Source organism: Artemia franciscana, unplaced genomic scaffold (assembly GCF_032884065.1).
Source record: "Artemia franciscana unplaced genomic scaffold, ASM3288406v1 PGA_scaffold_56, whole genome shotgun sequence".
Classification (NCBI taxonomy): domain Eukaryota; kingdom Metazoa; phylum Arthropoda; class Branchiopoda; order Anostraca; family Artemiidae; genus Artemia; species Artemia franciscana.
Window position 1 is genome coordinate 436,168 of NW_027062696.1, and position 24,341 is coordinate 460,508.

At 32.8% G+C, this 24,341-nt stretch overlaps 1 protein-coding gene across 3 annotated transcripts in view; it reads left to right on the plus strand.

Moving 5' to 3' along the window:
* The window catches only part of LOC136042025 (uncharacterized), a 118,820-nt gene that overhangs the window by 91,378 nt on the left and 3,101 nt on the right, over window positions 1-24,341 (plus strand). For all 3 annotated transcript variants that reach the window (XM_065726881.1, XM_065726879.1, XM_065726880.1), the window contains 2 exons: window positions 8,494-8,618; window positions 20,038-20,212. In XM_065726881.1, coding sequence (XP_065582953.1) covers window positions 8,494-8,618; window positions 20,038-20,212 — 300 coding nt within the window. The remainder of the gene's footprint in view (window positions 1-8,493; window positions 8,619-20,037; window positions 20,213-24,341) is intronic.

Genomic DNA, 24,341 nt, shown 5'->3' on the forward strand with positions numbered 1-24,341 from the left:
AAAAATTATTCAACCATGGACAACTAAGTTTTAAATACTAAGCGTGTATTTTCTTTCTCGTTGATTACATAAAATTTGACTTATTTTTTATACAAAAGCAGATTTTTGTGCAGAACTTAATCCATTTCCCAGTTTCTCATTCAAATGATGAATTATGCATTTAGGTTAATTTCATCAAATATTTAAATACCATATTTACATAAACATTTGTATAATATAAGCAACTATGCTTTGTATACCTGTAATATTGAATAATATCAATGGAATTCGTATAAGCAAATATATACATGAATATACTGATATTTTCAACAACTGTCTCGTTTAAGATAAATAACCAAAGATTTATTTATCTTTCTGAAATATTTGATTTGTGCTGACTACTACGGATGCAGTTCCGACTTTTTAGTTCTTGAAACTTAAATTGGAAACAAAAATGTTTATACATATGTATATCTCCAATTATATCCTGTGACGCTACGTTGATATTTTCTTAATCTATTTGATAAGATTGGACAATGCAGCTATTGCCTTCAAAATGTTTCTCTTTGTTTTTTACATGAATTTTACTCTTAATTTGAATATACAGCAAGAATACCATATTTATGTCAAATTTTCAAGATACCATATTTACCATATACAGTTTTACCATATACAATTACCATTAATTAATTATAATTATGGCAATTTAAGTACCAGTTGTGGTACTTATTACCAATTGTGGTAGTGTTACCACATGTGGTAGTGTTACCAATTACCAATTGTGGTAATGATTACCACAATTTAATTATACAATTACCATATACATATTTACCATATACACACATACCCTATACACAAGATACTGTATTGGTATCTTGTGTATATTGTAAAATTGTGTATTCTGGTAACAAAAATTTTGTTACCAGAATTAGCTGAAAAATAATCATTTTGTAAGTTCGTAGTTTCAAAATTTCGGTGTAATGAATGGTCAAAAGACATTGATTTTAATCATCCAGGAAAGCATTCTCATGCAATTAAATAAAAAAACTAGTTTTTTTAACTGAAAGTAAGGAGCGACATTAAAACTTAAAACGAACAGAAATTACTCCGTATATGAAATGGGTTGTCCCCTCCACAGTCCCACGCTCATTACGCTAAAGTTTGACTCTTTGCCACAATTCTACTTTTTAAAACAACTAAAAACTTTAGCGTAAAGAGCGTGGGACTGCGGAGGGGACAACCCATTTCATATACGGAGTAATTTCTGTTCGTTTTAAGTTTTAATGTCGCTCCTTACTTTCAGTTATAAAAACTAGTTTTTTTTATTTAATTTCTGAACGTTTTTGAATTAATGCATGTTTGATTTTGGCTCTCCGCGCATAAATTATTGAAATGAAATTAGTATATTAATTTTTTTTTGGCTAAATGGCTTTCTCTTAGTTTTGATCAGACGATTTTTGAGAAATAAGGGGTGGGGAAGGAGGCCTAGCTGCCCTCCAATTTTTCGGTTACTTAAAAAGGCTACTAGAACTTTTAATATTCAACGAACGTTTTTATTAGTAAAAAATATACGTAACTTAAGAATTAACTTACGTAACAAACTTTTATATTCTTATATTTTTATTATGTGTACGAGGGGATTTTTACCCTCGTTAATACCTCGCTCTTTACACTAAATCGTAAGTTTTGTTCCAATTCTTTAAGAATGACCCCTGAATCAAATAGGCCGTAGAATAAATAGTTGAAATCACTAAAAATATTTTAGCATAAAGAGCGAGGTATTTATCTCCTCCTAAATACCTCGCTCTTTATGCTAAAGTATTTTTAGAACCCTTCATATGCGTAATAATCTCTGTTTGTTTTAAATTTCAATGCTATTCCTTACTTTCATTTGAAAAAACGTTTTCATGTTTATTTTTTCATTGTTTTTTTTATAGTAATGCTAGAAAATCCTGCGCCCTTTTCATTGAATTTTTTTCCCCCATTGGCATATTTCTCCAAGGAAAGATCCTCCCACATAGCCCCCTCCCTCAACCCTACCCCCAAAACCAAAAAAATCCCCCTGAAAACGTCTGTACACTTCCCGATAACCATTATTATATGTAAACACTGGTTGAAGTTTGTAACTTGCAACCCCTCCCCCAGGGACTGTGGGGGAGTAAGTCATCCCCAAAAACATAGTTATTAAGATTTTCGACTATGCCAAACAAAATGGCTATCTCAAAATTTTGATCCGTTGACTTTGAGAAAAAATGAGCGTGGGAGGGGGCCTAGATGCCCTCCAATTTTTTTGGTCACTTAAAAAGGGCACTAGAACTTTTCATTTCCGTTAGAATGAGCCCTCTTGCGACATTCTAGGACCACTTGGTCGATACGATGACCCCTGGGGAAAAAAAAAAAAAAAAAAAAAAAAAAAAAAAAAATAAAATAAACACGCACCCGTGATTTGTCTTCTGGCAAAAAATGCAAAATTCCACATTTTTTTAGATAGGAGCTTGAAACTTCTACAGTAGGGTTCTCTGATACGCTGAATCTGATGGTGTCATTTTCGTTAAGATCCTACGACTTTTAGGGGGTGTTTCCCCCTATTTTCCTAAATAAGGCAAATTTTCTCAGGCTCGTAACTTTTGATGGCTAAGACTAAACTTGATGAAACTTATATATTTAAAATCAGCATTAAAATGCGATTCTTTTGATGTAGCTATTTATATCAAAATTCAATTTTTTAGAGTTTGGTTACTATTGAGCCGGATCGCTCCTTATTACAGTTCGTTACCACGAACTGTTTGATGTTGAATGCTTAGTTCAATCACCAGATCACATTCTTTTTAGCACTTATAGCTTCTGTTGAATCGATTTTTGGAATTATGCAATTTAAGTTTTAGTCATTCGCAGAAAAAAACAGAACCAGAATTCTTATTTCGATTTTTAATTCAACTGGAGGAATTCAAATTGAGTCACGTATTTCAGCTTGTTGACCAAAGTGACATAAGCTTTGTTGCTCTTTTAATCAAGTTTGATATTTATGTTTCCTGCTTATATACACTTTTCGGATTTCAACAAGAAATAAAATTAAATGACATACGACTTTGTCGTTGAATACAATGCTAAAAATTGTATACTTTTTTTTCGCAAGACACAAGATTTGCAAGAGCGACCTCAAAAATTTGAGTTAAACCAGCCAACTTTCGCATCCTAAAGTAAAAATGCAAAATTGTTTCATTGTTTCTGAAATGAATAAACACTTTACGAAGAATTGCTTATTCTGGACAGTTTATCGTTTATCATTATAACATTCGTTAAATACTGCTGAAACTTCCAGGGACTATTTTCTGTTTACGTGCATATTAGTATCAAAGTACTCAATTCTGCTTGATTAGTCTAATAAGCATTAAGTTTTCGTCCGCTTTTTCCCCTTCTAAAACCAGGTCTTTTTTAAAAGGGAAAATCAATAAGTGAATCTTTTATTTAGTAACCGATTCAAATGTTGCCATAGAAAACTATAGAGGTAACTTGAAAGGCTATCAAATTATGCTTTGAATGTTTTATTTAGGCATCAATTTTTTATGCCAGCAAATTGCAAACTTGCTTCCTTCCTGGAAGTCATTTATTATTTGTATTGGAGGGGTGGCAGCCACACTCATATTTAAGGTATGCCCGCTCATTTTAAGTTTAGTTTGATAAGCCATTTTCATATTTCATCGTTTTTTATTTAATAATTCGACTGACAGAGTCCATTGATTTTGAATTAAAATCAAGTAGTCGTGAGCATCAAGCCATGGCTACTCGTAGAAAAAGCCAAGACAGACTAGCCCGATTGAGTGAGTGGCAAATCTGGCATAAGCCCTTATTAGGATTGTTCTATTTAAGTTATATTTAATTAAATAGATTACTAAGTTCTATTTCGAGTTTTTTTTTATTTTAAGTTCTATTTAGTTTAATTATCATATTCTTAGGTTCTATTAAATTATTCACAGTAAATCATACGACTTAGCGAGTATTTGTGCCGAACCAAGACTATGCACGGTTTCAGACTGAGCTAGGACTTTGATTCTTTTATTTCTGGATAATTTTATATACTGAGTCCTTCGGAGTAAAAAAAAAGTAGCTTGAAACCCCCGTAAAAATAGGCAGCAAATCGAAATGAATAGTTTACAACTGGAGCCACCACTATTAAAAATCTTAAATAGAAGCAAGCCCGTACCAAGGGCGTTAAGGGGTTTGAGCCCCCCTCTCGAAATGTTTGTCAGACTCGTAAAAACGTAACAAAAACGAATATTAACGAATTTCCTATACGTTTTTGAAGTTTTTTACCACCCCCCCCCCCCCGAAATTTTTTTTTGTAAGCCTTCCCTCTGAAAAAATCCTGGATACGGTCCTTAATAGAAGATTTTTTCCCACCTTGAACAACAAGGATAATCATATTTTGCATAGGTAGCACTGTTGTCTCGTTTTTCCTTTTCTTTACCATGTATTTTTGTTTTCATTTGAATTTTTTTTTGCCATTTCGCAGTGCTTAGTGCAACTGTTAAGTAGCAAAAGAGACCACGACACAGCTAACTATTGTTTTCTACGAAATTTTGCAACAAAACCCCAATTCTTGCCTAAAGTAAGTCAAAATACCAGGAAATAAGAATTCTGAGATAGCCACTGATTGAATGTGGCTGAAGTGATGATTATGAGACTATTCAAGGTTCTTAATCAAGCAGTTCGTGCTAATGAACTGTAGTAAAGAGAGACCAGGCTCAATAGTAACTGAAACTCTAAAAAACATTTTAAATATACAAGTTTCATCAAGTTTAGTCTGACCCATCAAAAGCTACGAGTCTGAGGAAATTTGCTCTATTTGAGAAAAAGTGTAAAAAAAACCCTAAAAGTAATAAAATCACACCATCTGATTCAGCGTATCAGAGGACCCTACAGTAGACATTTCAAGCCGCTATCTGCAAAAATGTGGAATTTTGTATTTTTTGCCAGAAGAAAGATCACTGATGCGCGTTTATTTGTTGTTTTTTTTCCAGGGGTGATCGTCAGTGGTCCTAGAATGTTGCGAGAGGGTTCATTCTAATGGAAAATAAAGTTCTAGTGCCCTTTTTAAGGGACCGAAAAATTGGAGGGCAACTAGGCCCCCTCCCACACTCGCCTTTTCCCAATGTCACCGGATCAAGATTTTGATAGATAGCCATTTTGTTCAATATAGTCGAAAATCTAACAACTATGTCTTTGAGGACGACTTAATTCCTAACAGTCCCCGGGGGAAGGGCTGCAAGTTAAGAACTTTGCCTATTGTTTATGTAGAGTATTGGTTATTGACAAAGTAAACTGACGTTTTCAGGAGTTGTTTTTCTTATGGTGGTGGGGGGGTCAGGGGCTACATGAGAGAATTTCTCCATGGAGTTATTTATCATGGGGGAAGAGAATTTTCCAGAAGGGGGCGCTAGATTTTCCAGCATTATTTGAAAAAATATAAGAAATAAAATAAAAGCGCAAATTTGTTTTAACTGAAAGTAAGGAGCAACATTATAACTTAAAACGAACATAAATTATAACATATTTAGGGGGGTTTGACCCCTCCTCAATACGTCACTCTTTACGCTAAAGTATTTCTAGTGATTTCAAAAGAGATATTTACTCTAATTAAACAGCCTTTGTGATTCAGTGGTCATTATTAAAGAATTGGACTAAAATTTGAACTTTAGTTTAAAGAACGAGGTACTGATGAGGGGGCGAACCCCCTTATATACGTAATAAAATATATGAATATAGAAGCCCGTTACGTAACTTAATTTGTGTTACGTGTATTTATTACTAATAAGTACGTTCGAAAATAAAATTAAAGTTCTAGTGGCCTTTTTAAGTAACCAAAAAAATTTGAGGACAACTAGGCCCCCTCCCCCACCCCTTTTTCTCAAAATCGTCCGATCAAAACTTTGAGAAAGCCAATTAGCTAAAAAAAAAGTAAATAATATGGCAATTTCATTTTAATTACTCATGTACTGTGAGCCAAAATCAAAGCCCAAATTAACTAAAAAACATTCAGAAACTAAATAAAAAAAAAATCAATTGAAAGTAAGGAGCAACATTAAAACTGAAAACGAACAGAAATTTTTACGTATATGAGGGTGTTCATTCCCTCGTCAATACCTCGCTCTTTAGGCTAAAGTATTTTTAGTAATTTCAAAAGAGCTATTTATTCTATTTAAACGACCTTTGTGGTTCAGGAGTCATTCTTAAAGAACTGAAACGTAATTCGAACTTTGTTTTAGAGAGGGAGGTATTGACTAGGTGGAGAGCCCCCTCATATACGTAATAAAAAAAATACAAATATAGAAGTTCGCTACGTAAGTTAATTTGTAAGTTACGTATATTTAATATTAATAAAAACGTTCGTACATAAAATTAAAAGTTTTAATGGCATTTTTAAGTAATCAAAACATTGGAGGGCAGCTAGGCCCCCTCCCCCGCCCCTTTTTTCTCAAAACCGTCAGATCAAAACTTTGAGAAATCCATTTAGCAAAAAAAAGTAAAACCAGTATGCAAATTTCGATTTAATTATTCATATAAGGTGAGTAAAAATCAAAACCTGCATTAATTCAAAAAACGTTCAGAAATTAGTTAGTAAAAAGATGTTTTTTTTTAACTGAAAGTAAGGAGCGACATTAAAACTTAAAACGAACAGAAATTATTTCATATATGAAAGGGGCTGTTCCCTCTTCAACGCTCCGCTCTTTATGCTAAATTTTGACTCTTTCTCACAACTCTACTTTTAAAACAATAAACAACTTTAGCGTAAAGAGCGGGGCGTTGAAGAGGGGGCATTGAGGAGGAAAATGAATAGACTTGGGGGAAGGGTTGCTTGTCCTCCAATCTCTTTTCACTCTTAAAAAGGGCACCAAAACTTTTAATTTTGAATTAAAGTAGCTTATTCAAAATTTTCAATGATATTTCTATCTATTATAAGGAGGTCCTGCCTATGCCTTGCAAAGGCAGGACTGAAAAAAGAACATTTTAAATGTTTTTTGTTTTTTAACTTTCACAATTAAAAAAAATATCAAAACTTTAAAGAAGAAATATCAGTATATGTCAATTAAACTGCCAATCCACGTTCATTTGATTTGTTATTTTTTTGTTTTTTTCAATAAAACGTGAACTATGTTCTGGTCTTGAGAAGACATGGGGGCTATTAGCCCTACTCCTGTTAATTTTGCCTTGTTTTGAGTTTGATTCGGTTATTTATTGTAATTTCTGTTCGTTTTGAGTTTCATTTATTTTTTTATTGTGATTTGTGGTAGTGTTACGCTTGGAAGATTATTTGACTTTATTTCTGCTCATTTTTGGCTTAATGGAGCTCTTTACTTCTCTTTGAAAAACCTGTTTTGTGAAAAAAGTTTTTTAGATTAATTAGTTTTAAAGATCGTATTTTGTTGAAGACCTCATTTCATTTGTATATCTACGGTTGTCTGAGTATGGCTCTTGGATAAAGAGCCAAAACATTTATTTAAGGTTTAAACAAATTTCATTGTCTTAGATAAATTCCCCATTGTCTTACTTTTTGCTGTTTTTTTTTATGTTTGTTCCTGCAACTAAAGAATGTTTTAGCTTAACAGTAATTCTTGTGTCAAATTTTTCCCGTGTGCGAGAATTCTTTGCACATATGTGTAAACAGTTTCTTTTTTTTCGTATATGTATCAATACATTCTAGAGACATTGTTACAAGACAATAAGCCATTATAAGGCTGACAACAAGTCTAAGCTGAAAAGGAATAATTTAATAACTTTTCCTTTCGATTCGGATCAATTTGATTTACTATAAGAAAATGCTTTTGGTCTTCTGGAAGCCTTTTAAGAAAATGGCGATAAGCAATCAAGCTTAGTAGATTGAACCAATTTTCTTCCTCTATATTCATACCTGAATTACCTGAATTTGTGAATATACTTCTGTTACAGAAATGCAAACATTTTGCAAGTAACAGAAAAAACAAATTTGTATACAAGCTAAAAGACTTAAATATTACGGTGTAAAAAAAAAAAAAAAAAAAAAAAAAAAAAAAAAAAAAAAAAAAAAAAAAAAAAAAAAAAAAATAAAGCTTCATATTTGATGCTAAAATTTTTAAATGAATTCAGTAGTTTCTCGTCATAAGCTCAACATGGGAACAACGCACCCGCGCGTTACTACACCACTGTGATACTGCTGATTGCAAAATTGGCATTTGTTCAAAGCCTCCTATAACGAGAATTATTCTTTAGAATTAGCTCAATAGAGATTGTAAAATTAAAATATTTTCTCATTTTTGAAAAAAACCTAAACAGCATTCATTGTAGTCAAGCAAGTCCTGTGGTGACGCAGTGGATTTGACCTTAGCTTGGTAATACGGGACCCAGAGATCGAATCACGCTGCAGGAATGCACTGCAGGGCCTACGCAGGGACCATAGTAGTCAAGAAGCGTCGTTAATTCTTAAATAATAATTGTAGTCAAGCAATTTTTGCTAATCATTATCACGTTCTTTTTCAGAAGCATCATCTGTAATACTTGGTGGGCCTGAGCTTTACATAGACAAGGACTCGACAATAAATTTAACGTGCCTAGTACGACATTCAGAACCGCCCGACCATGTGTTCTGGACGATTAATGATAAGGTAAGCACTCTCAACTTAAATCTCTCTCAAGTCTATATATTTTCCCAAACGGCTTAGGGATTGTCATGTCGTTTGCATAAATTTTTCAATAGGGCTTGGAGAAGCAGAAAGTAACGATGAAAGTGTTCCAGAATTATAATGTTTCTAATAGTATGGAAAGCTCATTATCTATTTGGAATAATTTACTAGTTTTTGCGGATAATAGAATAATGTTTAAAATAAATTCAAAATATCGAATTATACCTCATAAGAAAACTATACTTGCTAAATTTTTTTGACGTCCATTCATTTCAGAGATATAAAGAATTAAGGAAAGTATATTATATCATCTCATTTCTATGCCTTTGTCTAAAATTATTTTCTTTTATGACATTACATCATTTGTTCGTGTTCTCTTTTTTACAGAAATTGAAATGAATAACGATGTCGAACTTTCTAGGAATAAATATTAGCACAATCAGAGGTAGGCCTAAAAGCCCCTAAGCCGTCTAAAGCCCAAATTGTCAGTTGCTATTTTATAAAAACAAAATGTATTTAAAACATTTTCACATTTATAATTAGAACAATAAAAAAAAGAAATAACGGGACTATCAGGAATTAATACCAATGTCCATTTTCATTAGGCTTCACCAGTAATCTTGATTATTACAGTTTTTTATGTTCTGACAAATAAAAACCACATAAAAAGCAAATGCAGCTTTTTCGGGAATTTATTGACTTTTTAAAGAATGAGAACACACTGCCCGAAATGCAAATCGTTTTCACTAAGCAGAAATTACGATCTGGCCTTTGGAAAGTTTTTGTGGCGGTAGCGCTTTTCTTTTTTATGGTAATCCACAGTTGTTTTAAGTCTTATTGTTCATTTTTGTTTTAATTATTCATTGTTCATTTGTTCATTTTAATTTTGATCGTTTTAGGGCTCAATATTCGTCCATTATCTGTTATCTCTGTGTTTGACGCAATTACTCATTTTAATTTCTATTTGTTTGGGTATTGTTTATTTATAAATAGTAATTTCTGTTTGTTTAAGTTTATTTTACTATATGACTTTCTTTTTGCCTGTTATAGGTTTTAATATGGCTCTTTACTTTTTTTTAGTAATTTTTTTTTTTTGAAATCATCCATTTTAAATAAATTTTTGTTCACTCGTATGCTTCTTTATAAATGACTGCTTTGCAGAAACCTCCCCTTGCAATTAAACCATCCCACCAAAATAAATAGGATCCTTTCTAGTATGAAATCAGCTAGATATAACTTATATTCTAGTACAATTAATGTCAAAAGGTTTACTTTGTGATGAAACTTGACAATAAGAAAAAAAATGGTAAAACCAGCGGTTCATGCACTAAGCTCGCCAAGGTTTATTTTTAAGATCAGGCTAAATTGCAGAGACAGTTTCTATGCATTATGCATTTAGGAAAGCAAAAAAAAAACTTTTTGGGAAACAGCAGCAGCTTATCTGAAAAACTATAAGGAAAATTAGAAGAAAAAAAATTAGAAAAAACATGTAAGGATCAAATGCGTTTTCATGGTCATAGGGAGAAATGAAACTAGGTAGGTATGATTGAAAACATTAGTAGAATATAAGGTAAAAAAAAAGGAAAATGGAAGCTTTCATTAGGATCAGTCTGTTGACAAACTCCACGAGAATCCTTTAAGAATCCTTAGAAGAAACCCTTAATAATAGTATAATTAATCTATTTTGAATCTAGTTGCTCATTAGGGCATATATGCAATTTTTCGGGAACCTCTATGGGTATTAAGCCGAACTTCTAGAAAATTATTATGGGGATATTGTACTAAATCAAAAGACGTTAGGTGTATCCATGTTGTCAAAAGCATGTACCTATATTGATCTCATTAATGGCTATGGGTATCAAATTGAAACTTTCAGGGAATGCTAAGGGGGATGTTAGACCAAATCAAAAGATATTATATATATCCAGTTTGTCAAATACTATTTGCATCAAGGTTGTCAGAATAACTTATTATCCCCACCACAACTTGCAAATACTCAGATAAAAGTCACAAATAAAATATTTCAAACAATCAGAAATAGAACGAACTGGGTAATGCTTCTGATATATGCTCATTCTCTTATTGTATTTTAATTCATAGATAATTTTTCAAGCAACATTTTCCAGGAAGATTCTCTCGGGTATTTGCACCTTATGCAACTTATGACTTTAAATTTGAATCCAATATTTAACTTCTTATATAACAAACCTAAAAAAACATGAGAATAGTTCATTATTTTAACCAATAATAAAACTTTGGCAATCAGAAACATACAAAAATTAATGGTTGAAAAACTTTGCAAAAAATAAGTTTTTCAAAGTAAAGCAAAAGAGTCGTTTTAAAGAGCCAATTTCCATGGCGCAGTAGAATAGCATGGACAGAGATCTGTTCTGTCCGACAAATCATTTATTTTGTTGCTTTCACTTGCAAGAACTACAACTACTAGTGCTAATAACAACTCACTCTTAACTCGCTCTAAAGAAGTTCCAATTCTATTTAAATCCAGTCTTATGACTTCTTTTCCCTAGATTTAGAGACGACCTGCTTTTCGTTTAGCCCAAGGCGTATGGTCAAAAAGCACAATCTTTGGCAATATGTCATTCTTTTTCCATAAAACATGTCGTAGGCATCTTATCTTTTCTTTTATTATAGCCGTAATAACTACGATTGAACTATATTTTTCATACACCTTAATGTTTGACAGAGCTCAGTAACATGAGTACAAAAAAATGGCCATTGAAAACTCTTCTCGAAAGCAAATCTTTCTCAGCCTTTCGAAGCATCCACGTTTCATTTACTTTCCTGTTATTTCCTTCACTGCTATCTCTTAAGAGAAAGCTCTTTAGGATAGTCCATTGGCCTGGAAAGTCAAAAGAAGACTAATAAAAAGATAAGAAATTGGAACTACTTCCGGTCGCTATAACATTGTCGTACAACCAACAGAAGTTCATTCGCAGAAGAAATTTCGAAAGCAGAACCAGACAATAAATAGAGAGCTTACAGGCAAAGAAACTAATTAGATGGAAAAACCTTACTCTACAAGTCAGGTTTCAGAATGCTTGCGTAGCATTCATGGTTCATTTAAATCTTCCCAAATTCAAGCGATTTCCTTCAGGATATTTGGTATTTATTTGTCCAACGTTTTTCAAAAACAAATCTCAACAGACATTTTGAAAATTAGAAAACCAGCATACTTTATTTATTCACAGGGTTAGCTTTGTTTTCTATGAATGCTGTGACACTAAATACTTATTGAATTTCTATTGACCTAAATCTATAAATCCCTATATACAAAGATCGCAAATAATAGGCAATGTGGAAAAGTTCTTGGAAAATTAATTCTGGTCTAAGTCCATGCTTCTCCATTCAGTATTATTGTAAGACTAAAACAAACTTGTTTAAGGGGGGGGAGGAATAAGGTACGCTAAAAAAAATAAACACAAGAGAAAGGCAATTGGAAAAAGGAATTAATCAATAGTATTTTATATCTTGGGGATGACTACGGGTTTGGATTGTCTTATGTTTTTACGGTGGGGAAGGGGGGGACACTGAGGAGAAATACAAAATACGTTAATTATACTATTATTAAAGGATTCTTCTAAGGATTCTTAAAGGATTCTCGCGGAGTTGGCCAACAGATTGATCATAATGAAAGCTTCCATTTTCCTAATTTTTTTACCTTATATTCTACTAATGCTTTCAATCATACCTACTTAGTTTCGTTTCTTCCTAATGACCATGTAAATATATTTGATCCTTACATGTTTTTATAATGTTTTTTTTTCTAATTTTCCTTATAGTTTTTCAGATAAGCTGCTGATGTTTCCCCAAATTTTTTTTTGCTTTCCTCAATACATAATGCATAGAAACTGTCTCTGCAATTTAGCCTGATCTTAAAAATAAACCTTGGCGAGCTTAGTGCATGAACCGCTGTTTTTACCATTTTTTTCTTATTGTCAAGTTTCATTACAAAGTAAAGCTTTTGACATTAATTCTATTAGAATATAAGTTATGTCTAGCTGATTTCATACTAGAAAGGATTCCATTTATTTTGGTGGGATGGTTTCATTTCAAGGGGAGGTTTCTACATAGCCGTTATTTATAAAGAAGCATACGAGCGAACAAAAATTAATTTAAAATCGACTATTTCCAAAAATAAATTACTCGACAAAAAGTAAAGAACCATATTAAAACCTATAAAAGGCAGAAATAAAATCATTTAGTAAAACAAACTTAAACAAACAGAAATTACTATTAATAAATAAACAAAACCCAAACAAGCAGAAATTAAAATGAGTAATTGCGTCAAACACAGAGATAACAGATAATGGAAGAATATTGAGCCCTAAAACGATCAAAATTAAAATGAACAAATGAACAATGAATAATTAAAACGAAAATTAAAAAACTGTAATAATCAAGATTACTGGTGAAGCCTAATGAAAATGGACATTGGCATTAATTCCTGATAGTCCCGTTATTTCTTTTTTTCAATCTTCTAATTATAAATGTGAAAGTCTTTAAATAAATTTTGTTTTCATAAAATAGCAACTGACAATTTGGGCTTTAGACGGCTTAGGGAATTCTAGGCCTACCTTTGATTGTGCTAATATCTATGCCTAGAAAGTTCGACATCGCTTAGAGAAAAAGTACCTGATAACAGTATTTTTGATTCAGCGGAGAGGTTTATATCGTTTTATAAAAAATTACTGTTAATGAAATCCAATCCAAAATGCGTTTCATAGATCCAATCTATTTTATGGCTTCATCGTTTGATAGGCACTCATAAAATTTCGTTAAATGTGAATGTAAAGTCAATCGCAATTGTTTAAGAAATAATTTTAAGTATAATTCTGATGTATTTCAAAATAATGAAGAATTCAAATAGATAATAAAGAAAGCGACTTATTTCTATGAATATACTGATAGCAATGGTTTTAATGCTTAACATGCGTGTTTTGGAAGAAAAAACTGACATGGATCTTTTGGTTGCAAATAATGATAAAAGCAATATTATTGATGTAGATGACCTAGATCCCAAGTGTCAAAGTTTAGTTATCTTTGACGATTCTGTAACAGAAAAATATCAGAAAAAATTGAAGATTTATTCATCATAGCTAGAAAACAAAATATATCAGTAATCTTTACTTATTAGAGCTTGTTTCATACACCTAAGATTATACGATCAAATTGTAATTATTTTACATTTTTCATGTGTTATAATCGAAAATAAATTGACAGAATTGGAAAAAAACATGCAATTGACTTAAAAAAAGAAAAACTTATCAGATACTTTATTCAAGCAACAAAGAATCAAGAATTTTAACTAATTGATTTGAAAACAAAAGAAGAATCTTTCAAGTACTGAAAGAACTTAAATATTCACTTAATAAAATTTTCGTATACTACCAATGAATAAGTTTGGAAGCTTAGGAAGTAAATATCGGAAGTATACAAGTAACGAAAGGAGATTACTGGATGATGATGGTAATCTTGATTTACAGTTGAAACGATTAACTAATCTAGGTGATCCAAAAAAAAGAGGCTATAAATTTACATAATGTGAAATTTTTTTTAACTGATATCAAGGGTGAAGTTGTTAATTAACAAATTCTTATAAATCACCACTTAAGTGAGAATATTAATAGATTAACTGAAATTCATCAATAACCTGATTATATGTTGACTAGAGTCGATGGTGAAGGATTATTAGTAAATTATACTTAAAAATAACAAAAGAAGATGCAAATGCGGAAAACAGAATAATTGAAAATGTTGCAAACCCAGACAGTGGTGCAGAAGCAGACAATCTTTTAATGTTAAACAATTTCAAATAAGAAATTATTAAAAATGAAACAATCTGAAATTATGCGAAGATATTAGCAAGTTTACTAAAATTTATCAATCACCTGACAGTATATTGACTAGAGTTGATGACAAAAGAATATTAGTAAAAAATACCTTAAAAGTAACAAAAGAAGATATCAATGAAGAACATAGAGGAGTTAGAAACATTGCAAACCCATAAAATGGTACTGATGCAGTTAATCTTTCAACGTTATTGTTATACTCGAAGCATTTTATGCTGTTACCTGAATGTTTAGACAATTTCTAAAAATATTATAATAAATGTACTTGAAAAAGATCCCGATAATGTGTTTCAAAAGAGAATGAAAGGAAAGTTGAAATAAAATAAATAATATTAGATTTTATCTATAAATATAATTCTCTAATAAATTCAAGAATATACAACTTATATATCAAAATTTCAACAACAAAAAATTAAAACTCGCTTCGATGCAAAACAAATACTTAATTGAATGAACGAGAACCTGTTAAACTACAACTTCATAAAAGACAATTGACTAAGATCGAAAAATATAAAAATGAAAATAAAGGATGTGACATCGATTTATCTTACAAAAAACTACTTAAAAATCATTGAAGGCTACCTTTCTTGTTTCTTGTCGATAATTGTTGGATCTGGATTGGAAATAGTTGCTCAATATCTTAAAGTGTGTGGTAGACCCAAGAAATTACAAATAGAAGTTGTTAAAACTAAGATTTACTTCATTCGCTGACACTTCAAAGAATGCTCGCTTCCAAAAAAAGGGAACGTTAGAAAGAATAAAAAATCACATAAAACCGCTGACAAATATTGATGTATTGAATGAATTAGGCAATATTCTTATTTTTAGGTATTTTTTCTCGAGATAACTTACTGAGTAAAATAAAGAAAAAAAAATGTGGTTTAATCAATTATGACTGCATGAGATTGGTGGGACGCACTGGACATGATATTTCAACGATCCCAAGGACTCATTTCTAATTCTTTCGAATGGAATTTTACGATTCTTTTGGAATTGAACCTGGAAATGCAATTTTCAACTACATACACATTCTAAATAAACAAATGGCATATACTCATTGTACTCGAGTCAAAAATTTTGTAAATTAGGGTCATTTATGTTTTGATTATAGAAAAAGAAGATTTAAGCGAATGGATCCACAAAATTTTATTTAAAATTTATTTTCAAATATAAATGGAAGAAGAACTTGAAAAGAGATTATTTGTTTTTCCTAGAGGTTTTAAGTATTATGGACGTGTTTTTAATGGTCTCTTAATATCCAAATTTATATTTAGTGCTTCTGGTTTATCTGCTTTTGCCATGTTACCCCTTACTTCCTTATGTCTTGGGACAGTTCTGATTGAAAAACTTGAAAAATATCTAAGAATAGCAGAAAGAAAGACTGAGTGTAAAACTGCTTATATACTATTTAGAATTAATTGCTATGTGAAAACCGGGTGAATTGACTAATGAAGAAATAATTAAACGAGAAAATGAATTACGAAAAACATTACAGTTTTTTCTTCGTGAAGAACATATGAAACAATTGAAATTAAATGAATATAAATATTGCATAAAGTCTGTAAAGTTCAAGTTATAAATAAAACCCTTCCTTGATCTGTATCCAGATCGTATTTCCATCATCAACTGCTACACAAGGTAACAGTGAGATAGTGACCAGATCGTATTTACATCATCAACTGCTACACGAGGTAACAGTAAGCGTCGAACTGTTGTATCGCAACCAATGATCATTCAATCAGTTTACCAACTCGAGCATGCTAGCAAGTAAGGAGAGTTGTTACAATCTTTTTTGGTTTCATATAAGAAACAGAATCACTAAAAAGTTTGCCGGTTACTGCGCTAGAACCCGGAACCGGAAGCTCCGCGGCAAGCGCTTTAACCAGCTGCAACAACGGAGACTTCTTTAGAATTAAATACTGTCGGGATGTTAATATGTAAATTGTTTTCGATTTAGAAATTATTTAAATAAAATTATTTAATGATAAATGGAGAAAGTTTTAAGCGTAATGAAAACTGAAAATAAATATAATTGAACTATTAGGGAAAAAATTAGGCATTAGAGTGGAATACACGATTAAATACTGTGCGTGTCGGCAGTATTGTATTTATAAACTCTTATCTCCCATATGAAGGATACTCGATCAGATCCTTAACTAAATTCGGAAAGGCGTGTGGTCTGCTTAAGAATCTTGTGAATCAGGTACTGTTAAACTCTCTACAGTATATAATAATTGGGGACCTAAATACTGATATTAATCGATCTTCTGTGAGAAGTGAATTGTTTTTTGAGTGTCTTCCTTCGTACCACGTTGTGCCCAAATCCCACAATTTTTCATATGTTCATCATTCTGGAAGCACAAGTGATATTGACCATATTATTTGCTCGCCTGGTATTATCTCTTCTTCTGCTTCTGTTCATGTTAACGAGCAAGATACTGACCACATGCCATTTTCAGCGACATTTACAATGGATATTGATCTATCGGAAACCAATTGTTCGCGAGAAAAATCGAAGTGGTTTGAAAAAAGTAATTGGAGCAAAGCCAATATACCGCACTACATCTCTACCTTGACAACCCTTCTTTCTACCATACGTGTTCCATATCATCTTCCTCAGCGCCAGGTACCTACGAATGGTAAAGCCGATATTGACTGTTATTATAACCAACTTGTGATGTGTATGAAAAGGGCAGAAGAAGCTGCCGTACCTCGACAACGTATTCGTTAAAGAACACAAAAACCTATCTGGTCAATGGACCCTTGTTTAAAGTCGATAAAAATAAAGCAAAATTATGGCTCCAGATATGGAATGAATGTGGTCGGCCAAGTTCTGGGTGTGTCGCTTATGTCAAAGGTAAAACTAAAACCAATAATAAACGTTATCTGAGGTCGGCAGGTTACCGCGGTATGGATTTCCCTGTAAGTAGGGAGGATTGGCGAAAAGTGATCAATTCTGACAACATAAATGATGAAACTATGAAAAGTAATTGCCTTCCACCTTCAGCTTGGTATAAACATTATTCATCGATTTTTTCAGTGATTAATTATTCAGTGCATTCTGTATATTCTCGCCTTCTTACCCCCCTCTTTAGTTAAACGTTTTCGCAACACCATATAGTGCCCATATCTTTTTCTTCCGTAATTAATGCTGTTAAAAGTTTAAAATCTGATTCAATAGATAAGGATGGTATTTCTAAGATGCATAAGCCGATTGTATGCACCCCTTATATCTCACTTTCAGCTTCTTTTTCAAATGTGTCTATGTACTTCATACGTACCTGAGAGTTTTCTGTATGGCACTGTCTCGTCAATTTTAAAAGGGCAAAGTCACCGACTGATTGTTCTTGCTATCGACCTATTACTATATCTTGTAACATTAGTAAGGTTTTTGAGTACATCCTTCTACCATTTTTAACTAAAAATATTATTGAGGATGAGAACCAATTTGGTTTTTGGAGTGGGGTGGGTTGTCAGTATGCGCATAAGATTCTGTCTTCTCTATTGGCTGATAATTATTCCAAGGGAAATGGTCTTTATATTTGTGCTTTGGATCTTTCGAAAGCGTTTGATAGTGTGGTCCATAGTCAGCTCATTTTTTCCTTGTATATTTCTGGGGTCAATCTCTCTGTTATAATGCTTCTTAGGTTTTGGTATTCAAATTCGTTTCTTCAATTAAGATCTGCACCAGACACTATTATAAGAATGCGAAGAGGAGTTAGGCAGGGTGGTGTTCTGTCCCCTAAGCTTTTTAAGATTTGTATTTCTAGTGTGCTGGCTAAGATTTCAGGTACATACCATTCTGGTCTTGCGGATGTTTCTGATCTTGCGTATGCTGACGACTTGCTTCTGATTAGCCGTTCCAAAAAGGGTCTTTCCAAAATGGTCTCTATAGTTTCTGATGCTTTCTCTGATATTGGCCTTTAAATTAATATAGATAAATGTGAGTTTCTTCCCTATAACTGTACTACTGATACTCCCCTTCACTGTAATAACTTCACTATCCCTCTTGTTGATTGTATTCGTTGGCTTGGTATCTCTATTACTAACAATCTTTCGAGCTTACGTCAGCGTACTGTTTGTGATATAAGTAAAAAGATGCAGATTGGTTATGCAAAAATTATTGCAAATAGAGGGAAGTATAATAGACGTGCGCTGGCTAAACTTTATTCTACTTTCTGTGATCATTCTGTCTTTTATGCTTCAGGTCTTTTCCCCCTTCTTAATAATGGTAATTTAAAAAGAATTCTGATAAATTATTTCAAATTTTGCAAATTTTTTCTGTATCTTCCACCTTGGACAAAAAACCGGACTCTTGTTAAAAAAATTTCAGTTCCTGATATAACTTTAAAGTTGGAGATTCTTCACAGATAACTCTCCAGTACAGCTTCTGTGCGCCTATCCCCTCACCACCGTCTTATCCGTTTTTTTCGTTGACTTTGTGTGTGTATTTGTTTTTCTCTTTGTGTTTTTTGAATTTCATTTTTTGTGTGTATCTAATGTTCTTTTTTTTCCATAGTTCGTTATTTTGTGTGTTTATTAAATTTTTTGTATTAACGTAAAAAATTTCTGTTGTCATTACTTTTCATTTTTTGTATGTTTCGCTTATTTTGTGTGTATTTAATTGCTTGTACTCTACATTTTAATACTTTTATAGTGTTGGTGTGGGTAAGAAACAAATTATTATTATTATTAAAGCAATGAAATGTTTTATAACTAAATACGGAAGAAAACCGTTCTCACTATTGTTTTTAAAGGTGAAATGGTTGATCTACTTGCACCTAAGCGTTTTGATTGTAAAGCAGCTGATCTTAAAAAAATAAAAAATTTGACAAAGGTATAATTTTAAAGGCTATAGAAAGAAAAGAGAAAGATAAAACAGTTATTTAGATATTGATATCGGACTATCCAGTAAATATTGAACCATGATAAATTATTTCATTTTATAACTAGTATTATCAGTAATATACTTCACAAATTCATCAAATTCTTAATTCACAAGATCTGTTTTGATCTTAAGGCTTAGGATGGAAAACTTTAAAAATGTTTGAAATTTTCATTTCAAAGGGTGTAAATTCAAAATTATTTTGGTAAATTAGTGGGGTAATCTAGGTAAGGCCTAGAACCCGTGTTCACATTGAAAAATTGTAAAAATGAGACCAAATTTGATTTTCAAGGACCTATTTTCATTTTGAATGTATAGACAAAAATTTTCAAAATGCGTAATATTTGATGTTAAAATGATGTATAATGGACTGAAAATGATGTAAATTTGTGGGGTGGCTCCGCCAACCATGGGGGAATTCGGGAAAACTTACGAGGATATATAATACTTGGTTGTTGAACCAAAAGTCTAATTAATCCCTTGTGGTACAGCCTCCTCACTGGAAAACTATGTTTCCCCCTCCAAAATCCTGACATCAAGGGTATAAGAGCAATAGGTTTAATGTGATATAACATTTTGTATCTTTGCACCCTCTCAACTCTACCTACTTAGCATATATTTCTGTCAATTTTCCATTGTGTTTCAGATACTTTCGTACGATTCATCACGTGGTGGTATTAGTGTTTTAACTCAACGGATGGGGCCTTATGAAACATTGAGCTCTCTGAGGCTTTTGAAAGCAAAAGAAAATGATGCAGGATTTTACAAATGTAGGCCAACCTCAGGACTAGAAGCTACTATTATGGTTCACGTGCTTGAGGGTAAGCTAGTTTTTTTTTAATGAGTTTCGATACTTTTCGTTTCACAAAAAAATCCAGGCAAGGGTTCACTATTTGTATGCAGCAGGGAAACATTCGCCAGAAAAGCAATAATTGCATGTACATGTCAGATTTTAATGATATATAGGTGATTTTTCAGATCACAGTTAATGTTCATGAATGTCAAGTTCTCCGATAAAGTGAATATGTAAATCGTACCTGAAATCAGCTTGCCCAGATAAAATGAATTATCAAAAATTACATCTTGACTGTTAGACATCATCCGTATTTTTACTCCAGAGATCATAAAGGATGGACAAGTAGGCTATTGTTTTTGATAGCATGGGATAAGATATTATAAAATTGGTTGAAAGTAAGATTAGGTTAACTTATGGCATATTTAAAACTTTCCCCTTCATTGGCTATGATAGCTAATCTTGAAGAGTATTTGCTAGATTTTTCTTTTCCTTGGATTGTAGTAAAGCAGCCCTGGTCTTACGTAAATAAGATATCACTGATGGACCTACTAGCTATTACCCTAGCAGTTTAATGTTCTAACTAGCCCATTCCGGGCTCAACTCCCAATTCTAATCAACTTTAATAGTTCTATTCAGAACTATTGTTCTGTTTAGAAATAGCATGATCAAATCAGAGTCCCTCAGAATCAGATGCAAATAATAGTTTAACGGGAACCTATTTATCAGTTGTCGCATTAACCTACAGCTTTCAAGTCTGATTTGTTGTACATGAATTTTTTTTACGAAAAAAGGCAAATAAAGTCTTATACCCAGTCGCCCCTTTATTTGTCTATTTGGTAAATCACAGAAACAAAAAAAGCAACTAAAGCGAAGCCAAACACTTGTTTACGACTATGGTTTCAAAATTTTGATATCTTTGGTTAGTGGCAACATCTGATCAAGGAATTTCGCAAACTCTCTTCTTTCTTCTTTTTACTATATCTATAGGATAGAAGCTATGAAATTACTACTAGAGCCTAAAAGGCTGAATCCTAGATTTCTGTATAAATAACCATAGAATCAGTATAAAATAAACAAACAACTCCAACTTAACTCTCAGAAGTAGTACTGTATAGAAATCGAAAAAAAAATCTGAAAGGCAATCTGCGGATGGCTTAAATGCGACGAATGTCCCAAAAGTAATGAGACTAGGTTTATAAACAGGATTTCCATGATTTCTACGCTCCTTAAAAGTCATCTTAGGAAAAGCCTTTCAAATATTTGGTTGCAATCTTCCAGATTGCAGCAAGGTTACGCACTTGGCGACCTTGCAGGTTGGTTTTAACTTTTGGGACAAGACAAAACCTTCCAGGATTAAATCAGGCCTATGCGAAGACTGTGGTAAAAATTAGAACTCAATTCTACAGGTTAACTCGACGTTGTTTTTGTCCATCACTCAGTACTTTTGATACGGATTTTGCATAGGCTTTTTTCGTGTCAAAATTCTTGGTCACAATGTTGTGCACCAATGAATTGTTCATGATAAGATATGTCGCTATTAATTGTACGTTGAACCGACAGTTTAGCTCCAAGAGTTCTTTAACTTTTTACAACTTTCATCCTAAGAACTCATTGAAAGGTCCAGACCAGTCTTAGTCTTCAACTGTTCCAATCCATCTTTGAAGTCATTGTTACTGTTGACAGACTTAGTCGTTCATCAAGTTACTGTCTCTGTTGGCTTGCCCAATCAGGATAAGAGACTCTGGAGTAGTTTTGTCCAAGAAAATGCAAAACTTGGTGACATATTAAAAAAAATACTTTGTACGATGATCGATAAGAACTCTTTTACTGCTCAGAAGTGACTACCTGGCGGTGTAATGCTTAGACACCAACCTACCAACAATGATATCTATTAAGAGCAATCTGGTGGTGACTTAAGACAATGGAAGGTAAGTAGTGATAATAATGAAAAATAAGTTGAAAATTATTTGAAGATTGTTTTGAAAGCTGTGTTTCTGCTCGCTATCAACTTTTACATAAGCAATTATATAAAAAAGCTTACAAAAGTAACTAAAAGACCAATAATAATGATTTTTACTAAGAAAAACTCCAGCAAACTCAAAACCAATTATTTTTAGTTTCGTCAGTTACTTGACTGGAACTGAGTGTCCACAGACGAGGACCTGGAAGGTTAAGAGACTTCACTAGATCCGTCTTTTTAAAATAACTGCTTTTAAAACTTTGTATTTGAAGTCTAGAGTTGAAAATTTACACTGTCTTTTTCTTAGTACTCATTCATAACTCTTTCATTTTTTTCTCTTGTCTCACCTTTGCTTTTTTTCACAATAAAATTTAAGCTTTTTCGAGTCAGTTAAATGGGCACAAAAAGTCCCACGAAATTTTTTTTACAGATTTTTAGATGGCAAATAAGTCATTAAGAATACGTCAGAACACTCAAAAATGGACTAGAGAGCATATCTATTAAAAAAATCGACTCTGAGGAGGTAACGACTTCGATTTATGTTATCAAGTCTCCTACCGAGGTCTTTTCCGCCCACTGTGGCTTACTTAAAGATTAGTTGTGTCGCAACGAATCAAGGATGTTGCGACAAAGCTGGATGTTGAAGAATTGAATTACCCGCAATCGCCAAAGCCCACAATTCCCGACTCGCATGCTACTATTTTTTTGTCGAACCTTTCCCTACTGTCTCAGAACCAATAAAACGAAAAGTTATGGTAGATCACATAAATGGTTATGAATCAATTACTACTATATGTCCTGTACGTGACAAACTGATTATATAGATAAGTCTGTTGCCGAGGATTTCTATTTGTCAGTAACTGGAGCGATAACTGGCTCTTCTGCAAAAGTACAAACCAAGACGTCTCTTGAAGGAAATTCCAAGCGACTTTGAATTATTCCAACTAATATCCTGCCCTGGTGTTTTTTACACCTCTAGGCTGACGAAATACACTGCAGTAAAACTTGAATTCTCTGATGCAATTTCAAGAGCCGAAGTATTCAGATACGGTCATAAAGTAGGATATGAAAACCTACCTGTTTATGAGTTCAAGACAAATCACCGTTGTTGTAGTATTTGGCGGTCCACTGAACATATCCAGTCGTCTTGTTCCAGTGTAACACCAAAATGTGCGTCATGTGTCGGTCCCCATGTCTCAGATAGAGACTCGGCTTGCAATTTGTCACCTAAGTGTGCAAACCATGGGGACAATAATATTGCTAGGGGCTTAGCATGTATTATAAAACAAAAACTCTGCTTTTTGTCTCTGTCATGTTATTTTTCGGACGGGAATTTTCTAGCTATAAGAATCGTCAAAACTGTTTTAATTAATACATATATGCCTCATGATGAGAAGAATATGACTTCTCTGAATAAATTCTCCAAAGTATGTGAAAGCTTAACAACTATCCTCCGTAGAATAAGCAAGGATGGTTACGAATTCGTTATTATTGATGATATGAACACTTACATAAAGTTTGATTCTGTGCGTTCTATGAACCTTCTTGATAGTTTCCATGATTACAGAATAATTGCTGAGGATTTATCTTTTTCGTATTTGCATAATTCTGGCAGCCTATCGGATATTGATCATGTTATTTGTTTTCCGTTTATTGCATCTTCAACAGTGCACATCTGTGAAGATGAACAGGATATTTATCACCTTCCACTATCGCTCTGCTTCTTGATACAGCCCAAAGCAGGAACGGTAAGGCTCAGGCAGATCCCCTGCATTTAAATGGCTTGTTTGGAGTAACTAGAAAAGTTCTAATATGTCACTTTATATTTCAAGCCTGGCCATACTCCTTGGTTCTTTAAGTGTACCCTTTCATTTGCTCCAGCTAAGTGTTCTCTCACCAAAAAGCAATTATGATCTGAATCAGAACTATAACCAAATTGTGTGGTGTTCAAAACGTGCTGAGGAGGTTGCCATCTCTCAGGGGTGAGTGAGAAGAAGTACAAGGAAATCAATCTGGTCGTATTACCATGAACTGAAAATTGTGGCTAAAGATATGGATTGATAATGCTCGACCACTATCCGGAAATATATTTGAAATAAAACAAAAAACTAAGCGGGTGTTTAAAAAATGTCTACGATCAAGCCAATATAATGGGTTAGATTGTCCTACCAACAAGAGTGGGTAGGACAAAGCG